The sequence below is a fragment of the Protopterus annectens genome, chromosome 7.part0, assembly GCF_019279795.1.
Source record: "Protopterus annectens isolate FY-2018-M chromosome 7.part0, PAN1.0, whole genome shotgun sequence".
NCBI classification, from domain to species: Eukaryota; Metazoa; Chordata; order Ceratodontiformes; family Protopteridae; genus Protopterus; species Protopterus annectens.
In genome coordinates, this window is record NC_056739.1 from 840,238,825 (window position 1) to 840,254,617 (window position 15,793).

The following is a 15,793-nucleotide window of genomic DNA, read 5'->3' on the forward strand; positions in this document are numbered from 1 at the left end:
GTCCTTATGAGGTATTTGTTTACCACAAGACAAACAATTATTAACTTTCTCAATTTGTTCTGACATCGGCTGAGGCAAGAATAAATGTTCCCAACGGGGTACTTAGCTTTTAGATGACTTCGGTACTGAAAACACAGGAGCTGACTGACCGGCAATTGCAAACTGCTTCTGCTTCGGGCACCGCGTGGCAAGAAAGACTGGAGAAGATGGCGTCAGCCGATGCCTTTATACTCCAGCCGTTGTGACGTCAGAGAGGCGGCGACACCAGCCGATGCCGGACCCAGACTTTGGAATTCGGCTGACCGAGGGCTGCCTGAGGCAGGACAACCCATATGTTATGACTGCAGTTGCATTCTTGAAGGACATCTGCCAACAAGAATAGCATCTTTCAGGGCAGACACAATGAATAGGACAAGAGGCTGCTGGTTTAGACGGACATAATTAATGTCCCATGGTTTAGCCACCTGCCTCTTGGGTGGTCTAACGTAAATTGCTCTGCTTTGGAATTGCTTAAATGAAGGTCTAGAATAAAGGGGCAGTTCCATTACACAGTAAGCTGAAATAATGGAAGCATGAACTTTTACAGATATATAAGCTAAGTTTTACTTGTAGAGATATGACTGGTATTCCAGGATGAATGTCACTTCAGCCTTTCCAAGGCCAAGATCCCTTCAATGGCAGCAAAAGGAGAACCTTTTCCACTTTGCTAGATATGACTTTCTTGTCTTAGGTCTCCCAGTCTCCTTCATAATGTTTAGTATGGCCTATGAAAATCTGTGCCTTGGCTTAGTGCGAGATCATGCACGCTGTCAGCCACAGTGTGGTTAGATTGGGATGTAGCAGGAACACATTATTCTTCATTAGAAGATCCACTCACTAAGGCAGTACCTAGAGTTTCCCTCAAGTTTTATAGGAGAGGGAATGAGTGCTACCTTGGCTAAAATGAAGCTAGGAAGATCATTTCTATACTTCTCTCTTGATCTTCTGACAAAATCCTGAGGATCAAGAGTACGGGACGGAAAGCATACAGGAGCAAACCTGTCTAATCCAGGAAGACGGCATCTGTCATCCAGACTCTTAGAATTGCTTGCCTGAGTAAAACTGTCTCAGCTGCCTGTTCAGATAAGTTAAAAGGCACATTTCCAATACACCCCACTTACTGCTTGAAAATAATGTTTCCTTATGTGGCATTCATTGGTGAGATCTGTGTATGTTCTACTCTGTTTGTCTGCTATCAAATTCTGGTCTGTAGGAGTGTATGTGGCTTTCAGAAATACTACCTTCTCTACTGCAATTTCACTTGCTTGCATGTCTAATCTGCATAGTAGACAGGAGTGAGTATCTCCTCTCTGGTTTATGTAAAACATTACTGTAGTATTGTCTGCATGCACTTGCAGGACTACCCCTGCATGGCAAGAAAAAAAAAAAAAAAAAAAACTTTCCTTGACGTTGATATGTTTTATTATCATCTTGTTTTCCCAGGTCCCTTGCACCTGCAGGCCCTCCATATGAGCTCCCCAAGCAACATCTGAGGAGTTTGCTGTCAGTCATGTTTTTAGTGATCAGCAGGGAATTCCCTTCTTATACAGGAGGCATTGCTGGGTCAACCATGAGATTTCATTCCTTATGCTTTGCAGTAGGTGTACACTGGTTTCCAAGTGATGGAGAAGTTGACTGTACCTGCTCCATTTGACTGTGCCACTGTAATCTTCTCATATGAAGGCATGCTAAGGGCACCATAAAAATGGTCATGTATCCTAGCAGCTTCAGATATGCTCTCTCTTGTTGTGAGCTTCTCTTTTTCGGAGAAATTGGTAAACAAATCTTACAGAATTTCCTTTTTGCCCTGAAGGCTCCGCACTGAATAATGTCCAGACTTGTCCTGCAAGATGCAGCAGCATGACCGCAGCTACACTTCAATGAGTGCTTCACTACCTCATAGCAGAGATCACACAGGTCCAACAACTACTGTTTCGGGACTTCATCCTCAATCTCATCTGCCATGGTCCTCATCTGCTTCAACAGGTTCTGCTGGTAAGATAGCATGTGGACTGGCAGTTCAAAAGCCCTGAAAGCCATGGCAGCAGTAGTGTATACTTTCTTCACTGTCTATCTAGAGTGTTGCTTATTTGGGTGCGATTCCTGGTTGCAGATGAAATTGCTCCCCTGATAGGATGCAGAGAAACATTAAAGGATTTCTATACAGGTACCTGTGGGAGTCCCTTGACTCTACAGAACCTGTCAAGTTTCCTGGGAGCAGGGGGGAATGGAGTCATGCAACAAGGATGCAGTCTGAAAAACATCTTTAAAGACTTCTAGCACTGATGGGACAGTCAGGGGGCACAGGTTCTGGGAGACCCATGAAAGCCCCATTTCTCTGCTAGGTTTCAAAGTATACTCCTTGAAATCTCACAGAAAGATCTATTTCATTTTGTAGAGAACATCGCCAAAGGAGAAGTCCTCTGTCAGAGGAGCAGAGGACAAGGTATCGTCTAGGGTCTCAACTGATGGGAACGTGCCTGCATAGGCTAGTTCATTAGAGGAGTCAGACTCTACCTCAGGGTAGTCCACCAGATGGGATACCTGCTCATGACTCTTATACTTCAGGTAAGACATAAGGGTTTCAGTCAGCTAAACCAGGTATCCACAAGTAAACCGCAGGTGGGGGACGAGACTGAGGCACTGTCTGCAGGCAAGATGGGTTGCACCTGCTTAGCTCTTGGTGTCTGTCTGTTATGTTTAGAAATATCCACCTTTGAAGCCTCAGATGAGTAAATGAAACCTCACTATGGTCCCTGGAAACTTCCTAGTGGACAAATATTTTGGGAATCCCATCTTCCTCTTCTGAAATTATAGTGTGGGCTTTGGTTGCCAAAAGAACTATGTCTGTTGAAAGTACCTCTGAGATGTCAGGGCAGGAGGACATATCAGCAACTAAAGGAGTAGGTGTCTCCATAATGTCTTGCCAGAGGCTTCAGTCACAACAGATTCTGTAACTGGGGCATCACCTTGTACAGAATCTCTGGACCAGAAAAAACTCTGAATTATTTTTTATCTCCTTGGTTTCCTTGCCCTTCTTAGAATTTTTTTTTTTTTTAAAGGAAGGCTCCTCCCAGAGGCCTGATACAATGCCATAGTATCCCCAAATCAAGCTTTCATCCCTTTTTTGGCAGCAAACTCTAGGAAAGAATGTGGATGATGGCAGAATGCACTCATGTTAAACGAGGATCTGTTGGGACAAGAGTACACATCATACTCCAGTCTGATGCAAAAGACACTAGTTACAATAGTCTTTGTGAGGTACCGACTTAGCATAGACCTAACAATTATTGACCACAGCTGTATACTCTTCTGAGTTAAATTCTCAGTCAGACATTAGCTACAGCATTATACATTTAACAATAAGGAAAATTAATTGCCTATGGGGCACTAATATACCCATGAAGACTTATTTTGGTCGACTGATAGACTACAAGCAATGCTAAGATAGAAATGTAGCTGAATTGCATGAAAGATCTGAAGATGGCATCAGCCAATGTAGCCTTCATATTAACAATGTCCTTGCTCCAGAAAGAGGATTCCAGTCAAAATCCAGTGGGGAGGGAAGAGCTTTGCAAGAATGGCCAGCCATTAGCTGCCTACATGGCAAGATACCCAACAGTGAATAGTATAATGAATGTCATGTGAACAGTACTGCTTTAAAAGAAGCACCCCAAACAATGGTTCTACACAAAAAAAAAAAAAGTCCCTCTTACCAATAACAATTCAACAAACTTCCCAAGCCACTAGTACCTAAAGTACATGTAGCTCATTTTTGGATCATTTCCTAATAACGATGTCAACCCAATGAAAGAAAATGTATAAACCTTTTCAAAAAGAAGAAATGTTTTTTATTGGTAATCTCCTTTATGGAGAACAGACTTTCACATTTTGGTTACTTAAAGGTTTGCTTCCTCATGTGAGCTCTCAGTGAGACTTCATTTCTAAGGATCTTCAAGTTCAGTACAATAAAATGCAGAGGTCGGCACAAGGATTTCAAATGAACAAATCATGAAAAACATTAACTTCTGATGACATTAATAATCATCAGACCTGTCAATAAATACCTTAAGTTTTCACCAGCCACAAAAGTAACAGTATGCTACATCCACAGGCTACCATAACTAGATAAAAAACTACAAACTCCTCCACACGACTCGCCCAAATACAACACAACTCTGACCACAAATGGAAAAATCTTTCACCGACTGTGAAAAAGAAGAAAACAATCAAGGAAACAAGATATCTTTCTTTATTCTCCAGTGCCTCGGTGTTACCACCTTTCAAGAGTATAAACACTTGCATATAAAAAAGCAAACATATATATAGATCAAACAATTAATAAATTCTTCTTAATTATATAATTATTCAATTAAACACCATTAAAAGCTTAAAGCAAACATTTCCAATTAAATTCACTATTAAAACCTACAGGTACCATAGTTTTATATTTCAAAATAAAAATAATTTCTTTATACAATAATTTATATTTCAAAACGTTTTCATCACCATGTAAACACTTAACACTTTCTAAAACAGTTCCTTTTAATAAAGAAACATCACCTTCATGACATGCATTAAAATGTGTTGCAATAGTCTTATTTTCTCTTTTATGTCTTATGTCCCTAATATGTTCTGTTAATCTAATACGAAATTCTCTTTTTGTTTCACCGATATAATACAGTCCGCATGGACAACTAAGTGCATATATAACCCCCTTACTCCTGCATGTAAAAACTTCTCTTGGGACAAATTTAATCCCATTGATATTATCAAACGTCCTAACAATGTTTTTGCAAATACTGCACCTGTTACAACACCTAGTACCAAAATTATCTGAAGTCCTCGGCACATTGGCCTGAGGCATCAAAAATCTCCCGTGTACTACCACATCCTTTAGGTTCCTACCACTTTAAAAGAAAAAAGGGGTTTCCTTGGAAGAATATTTACTAAAGATCTATCATCTGTTAAAAATTTCCAATAGTACTCTATAATATCCCTAATTTCTTCGCTCTTTACATTAAAAGTGGAAACAAAAAGCGAATTGATCTATATATATGTTTGCTTTTTATATGCAAGTGTTTATACTCTTGAAAGGTGGTAACACCGAGGCGCTGGAGAATAAAGAAAGATATCTTGTTTCCTTGATTGTTTTCTTCTTTTTCACAGTCGGTGAAAGATTTTTCCATTTGTGGTCAGAGTTGTGTTGCACCATAACTAGATATTCACTGCAAACTACACGTTAAATTGTTTGAGGTTAAGTGGAGATAAAAACAAAAAACTGCGAACATCTTAAGACAAAGAAAAACAAAATTAATGCTATAAAACAAGTTTACAGCAATACTAACATCTATGTATACTTTGAATATAGGACTTCAAATAGAGTTGACAGTCTAGCTACTCACCCCGAGTGCGAGGAGTATACCTTCTGTTCCCACTTATTACCAGAGAATGCAACATGCCTGGTGTTTATGATCACAACATGATCTCCACAGTCACCTATAAATTAAAAACAGAAGAATGCACTTGTGATGTAATGCACAAACAAAGGTTTTACTATACATATACTAAGAAGCAAGTGCACCATTACCTCATGACAGTTTTACATAAAGCAAAATGCTGCTTTCAGACTGTTCAACACCACTGTGGGAATCATGGCTAAGTGGTTAGCACAATGAGCACAGTTATGGCTAAAGATAACATTCCAAAAATGGTGACCCTGGAAAAAACGTTTCCAAGGTGATACCTTCTAGCCATAACTGTAGGTAGTGGGCAATGCTTCCTTCTTAAATTGAAATACTAAATGCTTTCCAATGTATATTTCCTTCTTAAATTGAAATACGAAATGTTTTCCAAGGTGAGACCTTCTAGCCATAAATGTAGGTAGTAGACAATGCTTCTTTCTTAAATTGAAATATTAAATGCTTCCCAATGTGAGACCTTCTAGCCATAAATGTAGGTAGTGGACAATGCTTCCTTCTTAAATTGAAATATTAAATGCTTTCCAATGTGAGAACTTCTAGCCATAAATGTAGGTAGTGGACTATGCTTCCTTCTTAAATTGAGATACTACATCTTGGCTGTTGTAGCCTGACAGAGGCCACACTACTATCATATTTACAGGCATGTTTTCATTCTAAAGAAAGAAGTTGTTTGCCTCAATGCGGACCTTGACGAGTTTCAGAAAAACTGCCTCATTCAAGCAACTTCCTCTGCCTGAATGGTTCTCAAAAAGAAGAAAAAAATAGTGTATCACCACGTTTTAACTGGGGGAAAGAGTCTCAAATTACAGGTGCATCAGTTAGGTCGTTCCACTATAAAACTCACCTGCCATTTTGGAACAACATGGGAAAAAAAGCTGCTAGGGTGAACTAGGCCACTTCTACATCCTCAGATTCTGCCAAAAGGTAGTAATTGGACCACAATGGAATTAAGGAATTAAGGAAAATAGTACCAGAATGGAGACGCATGCTTCAACTAAAGCAACACACAGACAGGAGCAGCTTAAGGGCCATACATACTACTTTCAATTCATAAAGAAAAACATTTCAGAAAAATGGCTGGACAACAGCAAGCTCAAGAAAGATATATGTAAATGTAGAGCATCTCTCCTTAAATTATGGAAGAGCACTGATTCCTCAATGGCGGCTACCAGAGTGGAGACAAATAATGATTATGTGATCCTCATTATTAGTAAAGATCCATGGAAGGAATCAACTCCTGAAATGAGACTGATTTATGAGACAAAGAAATGTGGGTGTATGGGGTGGAGGTGGGGTAATGTGCCTGCCTGTCTGGTGTGAAGACAAAAAGCAAGGATTGCCCCGCTATTTGAGAAGTAAGGACAGAGTAGAATTTTGGATGCAGGTTGTTAAAGAGGATAACAACAACCATATGGATTATTATATTTATGATATTCATAAAGTAGCAGAAAGTATTCTAAGAACTAAGCCAACATGGGAATGGAGAAAGGAGATGTTTACCAAGAAGGATGACTGCAAGTAAAGGTATATAAAATAGGAAAGAGTAGGATGGAATTTACTGGAGAAAAATTACCAAAGGAACCAATGTTTTGGGAGAAAATAACTAGAGAGGAAACTGTAATACAGTGGGATGAGATCAAGCAAAAGTTTTGACTGCAGGTTACAGACTGCCCTTTCTAACAGGGAATGATAACAGAATACAGGCAAACAGAAATGTATATGGGAAGGCTAAACGAAAGACCAGCTCTGAAAGTCTTTGAGTCTAGAATAGAAGTTGCAGTTAGAAAATGAAAAAAAATCATTAGGACACATACAATACTGCATAACTATAAGAATGAATCATAAATGGGTAGAAAGGACTGGGAAGGCAGAATGGAAAGTCTTTGGCTCCCAAGTATGTAACAAATTCCAGAAGGTTTACGATTTTTGCTTCAAAAGTGTTTAAACAGGTATTTTATACACCAAGTAAACATCAGATAATTTTTCCACAGGTAGAAAGGAAATGCTGGTTGTGTGATGGGAAAAAGAGAGGTTAATTAGTAACACATTTTTGGGAATATAAGGAGATGGTAGATTTTAAAATTCCCTACAGAGTACTATGTCAGAAACACTTGGGGTGCAAATGGTCATAACTAAGGAAATTAGTCTTTTGAGCTGGAAGAGAGGGGGAATCTAAATTGCTCAGGCACAGTAAGGCTTTGCTAAATTTAATGCTACTGACATCAAAAATCAATTACTAGAAAATGAAAATCAAACTCTAAACCAATTGAAACTGAAGTACTGAATATTGTAAAAAAGACAAAAAAAAATGGAGGCTAGATCTTTAGAAAATGGCAGGAGAAAATTACACAGAAATAAATGGAATTTGTGGGAACAATACATGCAGAATAATGCTCAGGAGGAGTGACATTTAAGGAAGGTAGAAACTGAGCAATTTAAGTAATGCTGGAGTAAATGTTAAAAATTGTTAAAAAGAAAATCCGTATATAATCCATGAAAAATGTTTACTGTTTGTTTTCTGTTAACTGTACGTGTAGCTATTATCAATGTTTCAAATATGAAAATTTAATAAAGGTGTTTTAAAAATGGGCCTTGATGGAAGAAACTATTGCATGATGAGTCCTGATGGAGGAATTAAGGTCAGCATCAAACAAATAGTCATTGTAGATGATGACCCTTTTTTAAGTGAGTTAGTGGACTGACACACAAGGACCCATTTCAGCAGAAGCACTAGTTAAGTGACTTGTTCAGAGTCATTTAAAGGTCAGCCATAAGCTATGCACAGAATCCCCATTCCCCAACAGTGTACCTTCCTTCCTACAGAATGAGCCTCATACTTGCATGTATTCTTAAGCAAGACTAAGCACATTTTTCCCCTCAGTGGCATTTTGATTCTATTCAGTTTCCTCACAGCACACCATGTTGTTCCTCAATGAAATCTTATGCTACTTTCTTTACAAATCTGCCTCGTTCTTGCACCATTTCATCTATTATATCTTAAACATTTACTGCTAAGAAAAAGCACACATAGCATAGTATCTGTAGCTCCCTTTTGTTATCTCCAATCACTAGGGTTATAAAACTGCTCAGCTTCTAAGGATTCACATCTTGGTTGTCATTTACAGCTGCATTCCTTCCCTCCCCTGGGGCCATAAAATTACTGAGCCTTTGCTTAGTTTTGAATGTTATGTACACCTCTAAAATAACGCATAATTTAAACATCTGGAAATGTGTCTAAATAATGTTTAATTTAAACACATTGACAGTAAATTAATGCTTCTAGATGCTAGAGGGGCAGGCCATAACAAAGGCCACAGAAATATCTCACAAAGAGAATCCATGGCCTGTAACACCTGTCCTATGTGGACAGGCTCAAATCACCATAACTCTACTCTGTAACTTACAGATTGCTCAAAGGTGATCTGTGTCTCACCTACAAGGCAATCTCAGACCCTGCTCTACTAGAGATGCTCCATATCTGTAAGTCTAACTCCTCATGTAGTACCCAATTGAAAGGCTTAAATCATATATGTGACTAACAAAACCTGCTGGAGAGACAGGTTTGTCTCCCAGAGGCTGCCCCGTTTCTGGAATAGACTCCCTATACACATCCAAAAAAGTACGTCACTGACGCTGAAGCACAATCTTGATGAGCAGATGGGTAACCACAAATTTGTCCCAGGGGCTCCACCTGTGTCCCTCACTGACAGGGGCGACAGGTGCTAATTGGGGTTTCTTTTTTGGGGATAACCTCTTGACTAGGCTCGTAAGGGCCCCAGAACCATTAGCCTAGTAATCTCCTATGATCCTATAAGCTACTGAGATATTCACAAAAGAAGTACACAAAAGCATTTTTATGTAAAGTTCTGTATGCAATATGAAACAAAAGAAGTTATGTACTCAACATAATGTTCCATGTGAGTTGTTCATCTTGCCTTCATTCTTACAGATAGGTTCAGAGCTGATCCTTGGCTCCAAGTCGGCCAACTACAAAGATCGAGGTCTTCAGACAGCTGGAGGCCAAGTCCCTATCCCATGGTGCACCTTGTGTTACCTCAGATCTTGTTTGCTGCCTCTAACAATACCATATATGTCATTCTATCCCTATTTTAGGTAAGGAAACCATACAAAAGACAAAGCAACCATGATAAAACATGAATCCCGGTCCTCAAAAAAAGTCTGGAGGGGGCTGGAGGGTGGGAAGTAAGAATGAAGGCGAGATGAACAACTCACATGGAATATTATGGTGAGTACATAATTTCTTTATGTGAAGTTGTTCTATCTCGCCATTCATTCTTACAGATGGGTAGCGTCCCAAGCATCGTCTTTCTCGGGTGGCTCATGAGAGTATGTTCCTCAGGACAGTGTAACCAAAGGAAGTCCTGCCCCTGAAGGCCCTATCGACTTTGTAATGAGTGATAAAAGTATGAGGTTTTGACCAAGTGGCTGCTGCACAAATACTATCTATTGGTAGCTTGGCAGTAAAGGCTGAAGATGTGGAAACAGCTCGGGTTGAATGTCCTTTATTTTGTGTTGCAGAGGTATGTTGGCAGCTGAGTAAGAGAAGGTGACGCAATCAGATAACCATTTCAACAGAGTGGTTTTTGCCACAGGTCTACCTTTTCTGGAGTCTGAAAAGGAAACAAAATGCTGTTCAGATCTTCTAAATTCTTTGGTTCTATCTATGTAAAATCAAAGTTGTCTGAACATCAAGTTTGTGCAGCATGTACTCCAAGTTATTGGTGTGTTGGGGAAAAAAACGGTAATTCTATGATTTGATTAAGGTTAGCTTCAGTACAAACTTCAGGCAAGAATGAAGGATTTGTTCATAGTGAAACTATCAGAATGAAAAATCAGATAAGGGGGTTTTATAGACAAGGCCTGTAACTCTGAAACTCTTCGGGCAGATGTGATGGCCACTAAAAAGACAATCTACCAAGATAAAAATTTCAAGTCACATGAAGAAGCTGGCTCAAACGGTGGAAGAATGATGCGTGAAAGCATAACATTTAGATTCCAAGGTGTATAAGGGGATTTGACAGGTGGTCTCAGGTGGAAGGTCCCTTTGAGAAAAGCTCTGGATAGCCTGTGTGACATTACATTAAAGCCTTCAGTACCCAGATGAAAATTAGAGATTGCAGTGAGCTGCACACAAATGGTGGCTGCAGCCGCTCCCTTGTTGAAAAGCATAGTCAAAAACTCTAGTATGGAGGAAAATAGGGGCTAGGGTAAGGGTCAATGTTATTTTGAGAAGCCCAAATGGAAAATCTCTTCCATTTGCTGAGGTATAACTTCTTAGTAGATGATTTATGAGAAGATATTAAAATATGTTGCGTTTCAGTTGAGAGATTATGGAACCTGGCTATGTTGGGAATTGGAGCAGCCAAGTTGCCAATTTCAGGGACTGAAGGGAGGGAAGAAGAGCCCCCGACGAGTGCATCAGAAGGTCTGGAACTGGGTCTAGAATCCAAGGCTCTTCCAATAGATGAGGTCAAAGAAAGGGGAACCAAATCTGAAGAGGCCAGTGAGGGGCTATAAGAATGATGGTCCTTCCCAGGGCTTTGTCTTTCTGTAACACTTTGGATATCAGGAGTATTGGCGGGGAAGGCATAAAGGAGACCCGGAAGCCACTCATGTATGAGTGCGTCCCTTGGGGCATCTCCCGGAGGGGGGATTAGGGCAAAATAGCTTCTGCATTTTGTATTCATGGGGGATGCAAAGAGATTGCAGCAAGGCTGGCCCATCTGCAGAATATTCTTTCCGCTATTTTGTCTTTGAGGGACCACTCATGAGGCAACAAGACTGCCCTGCTCAGTTTGTCTGCTATGACATTGGATTTCCCTGGGATGTGCATTGCTATCAGAAAGCAATGGGTGGAGGTAGCCCACTGCTACACTCTTAGGGCCTCTCGACAAAGGGGATAGGACCTGGTTCCTCCTTGTTTGTTTATATACCAAACCACTGACATGTTGTCCATCTGAATCGCAATTGTCCTGAAAGTACTGCAATGCCAAAAATACCGTTCTCATCTCCAGGACATTGATATGCAGATGTGTCTCTTGTTTGGTCCATGTGCCTTGGGCTGTTCTTCCCTAAAAATGCCCCCCCACCCGATCAGAGAAGTGTCTGTGGTCACAGTGGCCGATGGTGAGGGTAGGATAAAAGGACGACCTATCGTTACTTGGAGAGAGGTTAACCACCACCGAAGATCCTTTTTGCAAGAGTTTGTTAGAGTGATAAGATGAGATTGGGAGTTCTTGATAGGACCATTGCATGAACAGGAACCATTGTAGAATCCACATGTGCATACGACCCAATGGAATCACTATTACTGCAGCTGCCATCATCCCCAAAAACTTTAGAACTTTTGAGGCTGGCAGATTGTCTGTGGATATGCCATTCAGAATTTGCTGACGAAGTACTGATATCCTTTCTGATGGAAGTTTTAAAGTGGTGATGGTGGTGTCCAATTCTGCTCTGATAAAAATGATATGTTGCGATGGTGACAAGGCAGATTTTTCTGAGTTTATGGTAATTCCCAGTTGATTGCAAAGAGTAAGTGGTGTCCCTGGCTTGTATAAGCTGATGCCTGAAGGTGCCGGTGAGGAGTCAATCATCTAAGTACAGAAACACCAGGAATCCCAAATGCCTCAGGAGAGCCGTGACCACTGCCATACATTTCAACACTTTGGGGGCTGTAGTGAGACCAAAGGGCAGGGCTTGAAACTGGTGGTGATTGGCTCCCAGCCAAAAGCGCAGATGATCCCTGGATGGTCTGGCCATTTTTATGTGGTAGTACGCACCCTTGAGATCTATCGAGCACATCCAATTGTCTTTCCCTAAGAAGGGAAGTATCGACTGTTGCGTGACCATCCAGAACTTCTTGACAGATCTGTTTAGTCTGCTGAGGTCCAAAATAGGTCTCCAGTCCCCTGTCTTTTTTGGAACTAAAAAAAATCTTGAGTAAGTCCTGGATCCTATCTGGTCTGCTGAGACTGGTTGGATGACTTTTTTCTAGCTACCTTTGGACCTCGACTGTTGCTTGCTCCCTGTAACTGGGTGGAACGTCCAGGATTTTTGTTATCAAGGGGGGAGGAGTGGCGAATGAAATAAAATATCCTCGGGAAATTATGCTTTGTACCCAGTTGTCGTTTATTTTTAGCCAGGCATCTGGATACAAAGATAAGCGACCCCCAACTGCCTCCAGAGTAGGACAGTTGGGCCTCCTTTCAGGAGCACTGGTAGGGCTTCCCAAAGAGCTGGTCTCTGTCTCCCTGATTTTGTGGACCCCCTGTGCCACGAGGCACCGTCTTCCATTATTGCCCCTCCTCTGCCTCTGGAGGGCGGTTCACAATGTGTGTCCAGAAAGGCTCCTTGGGCTTTTCGGAACCACATCTTTCCTCCCTTTTGACCCTTGGGGTAGGTTCTAGTAGGGGTGTAAAAACAGACTCCGACAGCAGGCAGAGTCTTTCCTTCTTGCTCACACCTGGTCAGAGTTTCCTTAACTTTGTGCCTGAAAAGAGACGAGCCATCAAAAGGGCTATTGACCAAGGATGACTTAAAGGGCTCCGCAAAGGAACATAAGCGCATCCAGGAATGTCTCCTAAGAGCAATTCCAGTATCCGGCTGCCCTACGCATTCCATCAGCTGCATATGAAATCAGATGCATGGAAGAGTTTACTATGGAATTAAGGGTAGCAAGATGGGATGCAACCTTGTCTGTAGCTCCCTCAGCTACCATACCCTGTAGAGTATCTCCAAGCTCTTTTAGGAGGTCTCTTTGCAGTCTTGTGAAATGTGTGAGGTAGTTCAGTGAACGCATGGCAAAAGTCGCTGAACTAAACATGCGGTTTCCATATCTAATCTCCTTTTTGGTGGCTGCTGCCACTATCATGGCATCAACAGGCACTCCCTTTGTGAGAAAGGTCTTATCATGAGGGGCAGAAATAAATGTATTGGGCCTCCCAGGGACAGGCTCCATGGTGTCCGGAGACTACCACGCCTTTTATGAGACCAATTCCATAAGCTCATTGAAGGGCAGAGACACCCAAGAGGTTGAGGGCTGAGACCCAAAAGCTTTCAAGATGACCGACTCATTCTCAGTAGGGTTGATGGGCTTCCAGCCACCCCTCTCCTTTAGGATTTCCAAGATATTTGTAAATGAGATATCTTCAAAGGGGGACCGTGGGGACCCTTCTGATTCATCCAAGTTGGTGTCAGATGTGACAGACTCCTGCAGGTAGTCTAGATGGTTCCTCTTGTAAAGTCTCTTCCTGGGAGCCTCATCAGTGGGAGCTTCTGGTGAGGTCCCAGAAGAACAGGGACCACCCAGTGGGGCTTCCTGAGGCTCAGGGTCTCTACGCTTCAAAGGGATCTGAGAGGCAGAAGTAGACACTGGCGCTTTTAGGGAAGAGGTAGTTGGTCCTAAAGTTGTGGATATCCTGGGGGACATTACTCTCCTCATGGCCTCAAAAGCACCTCTGCTCCAGTGGGAAGGAACCCCCTGGATCCGATGAAACAAATGATTCCCTCAGCACCAGTACAGTGTCCTCTGATCCAGAGGTAGGAGCCGAACTCATCCGAACCAACTCCCCAAGAGGTAAATTTGGAACCAAAAGATCGGTGCAACTATCCTCCCCGGACCCGACTGGCGTGTGACAGCTCTTAGACTCCTCGATGGGCACCGAGGAGGTCTGAGTAATTGGAACAGATGGCACTGAAGCAGGCATCGGCTCTGAAGGGTCCACAATCATCAGCTCTAACTCCTCCAGCTCCGAAGGACCGGTATGGCTCAGAGGAGGAAAAGAAGAAGATGGAGGAACAGTTTTCAGTTCCGAAACCACTTGGGTCGGAGCCGATAAAAATTTTGCGAATGCCAGTGCCTGTAACAACAACTGCACCACACGATCCACATCCAAATCAGATAGGCTTATCGAGAACCGAGATGAGTGGATCGAGGGTGCCACCGATTGTAAGATCGGTGATTTTAGTACTTCAGAGACCGGCACCAGGACTGAGGACCAGCTCCGAAGGGTGTGGAGTTCACACTGATATCTTTTTAGATGTTGTCGGATTCAAAACTCTATGTTCTGAAAAAGAAGACAGAGGACTTAGAAGATTGCGGGGATTTACCGGCTTTATCTTGGTTGCCCAAAACTTCCAGAAAAGATGATTTTAAAAGTCCTCTGTCAATTAGCTTCCTTTTTCTTTCATGCAGGACCCTGCTACTAAAAGAATGGCAGATGGAACAACTCTCTTGTAAGTGCAGGGCACCCAAACAGTAAACACAATTGACATGACTATCAGTCAAAGACATTTTCTGTCCACACTTTGGACATTTTTTAAACCCAGACTTGGGTAGTTTTTCTTTATCCTGAACAGCCATAAGAAGCAAATTTTAAATGCACACAAGAAAAAAAACTATTAATAAAGGTATTAAAATCACATACAAGTGTTCAACAAGTCCAAACAACACACTAGTATTTTAAGCAATAAGCAGCTCTTAACACAAACTGCCTCTATAATACTAAACAGAATCTAACTATTAAAACTGTAACAACACACTCTTATAAGTTATAAACTATTAACTTCCTACTAAACACACTCTGATCTACTAAACATTGTTATTGATACTTTTAAACTGTAAAAAGGCACACCAGAAAAAAGGGAAGGGAATTTCTAAAGCCTTAATAAATGAAGGCTATAAAATACTATAGAAAGTTAAGCTAAACACTAGTTTTGATAGTTCTAAAGATATGATTTGAAAGGAAACTTAAGCTACGTTGAAAAATATATATATATATAAGGAAAGAAATTTTTCTCAAAGAAGAAAAAGTACAGTTGTGTACCTACCATAAATGTAGATGTTCGAGTGTATTAATTGTTGCAGTCATTACTCTTGGGTTATCCTGCTGGCAGGCTACCCTCAGTCGGCCAGAATTCCAAAGTCTAGGTCCAGAGTCGGTTGCTGTCGCCTCTTCCCTGACGTCAGTGCGCCAGGGGTATAAAAGATGCAGCCAACGCCATTTTCTTCAAGTTTTTCTTGCCCCAGATGTCAGGTGCCCCCAAATTGGTAGGCTGAAAAATATGCCAATAAAAATGCATGCACAAAATAAGAAGTTATGTAGTCACCATAATGTTCCATCTGAGTAGGTAAACTTCATTTGTCTGCAACCTGTGGGATTCGGATCCGAGCCGGCAACTTTACAAAGCTTAGATCCGAGCTCCTAGCTCCTCCCCTTACCCATACTCCCCTGACTGACCTCAGATCA

At 41.4% G+C, this 15,793-nt stretch overlaps 2 protein-coding genes across 9 annotated transcripts in view; both read right to left on the bottom strand.

The window, feature by feature from the left end:
* Nucleotides 1-15,793, bottom strand: part of BNIP2 (BCL2 interacting protein 2) — a 2,487,402-nt gene that overhangs the window by 1,539,222 nt on the left and 932,387 nt on the right. The gene's annotated exons all lie outside the window — the stretch shown is intronic.
* Nucleotides 1-15,793, bottom strand: part of MRPL13 (mitochondrial ribosomal protein L13) — a 506,205-nt gene that overhangs the window by 218,197 nt on the left and 272,215 nt on the right. For all 5 annotated transcript variants that reach the window (XM_044077384.1, XM_044077380.1, XM_044077382.1 and 2 more), the window contains exon 3: nt 5,445-5,538. In XM_044077384.1, coding sequence (XP_043933319.1) covers nt 5,445-5,538 — 94 coding nt within the window. The remainder of the gene's footprint in view (nt 1-5,444; nt 5,539-15,793) is intronic.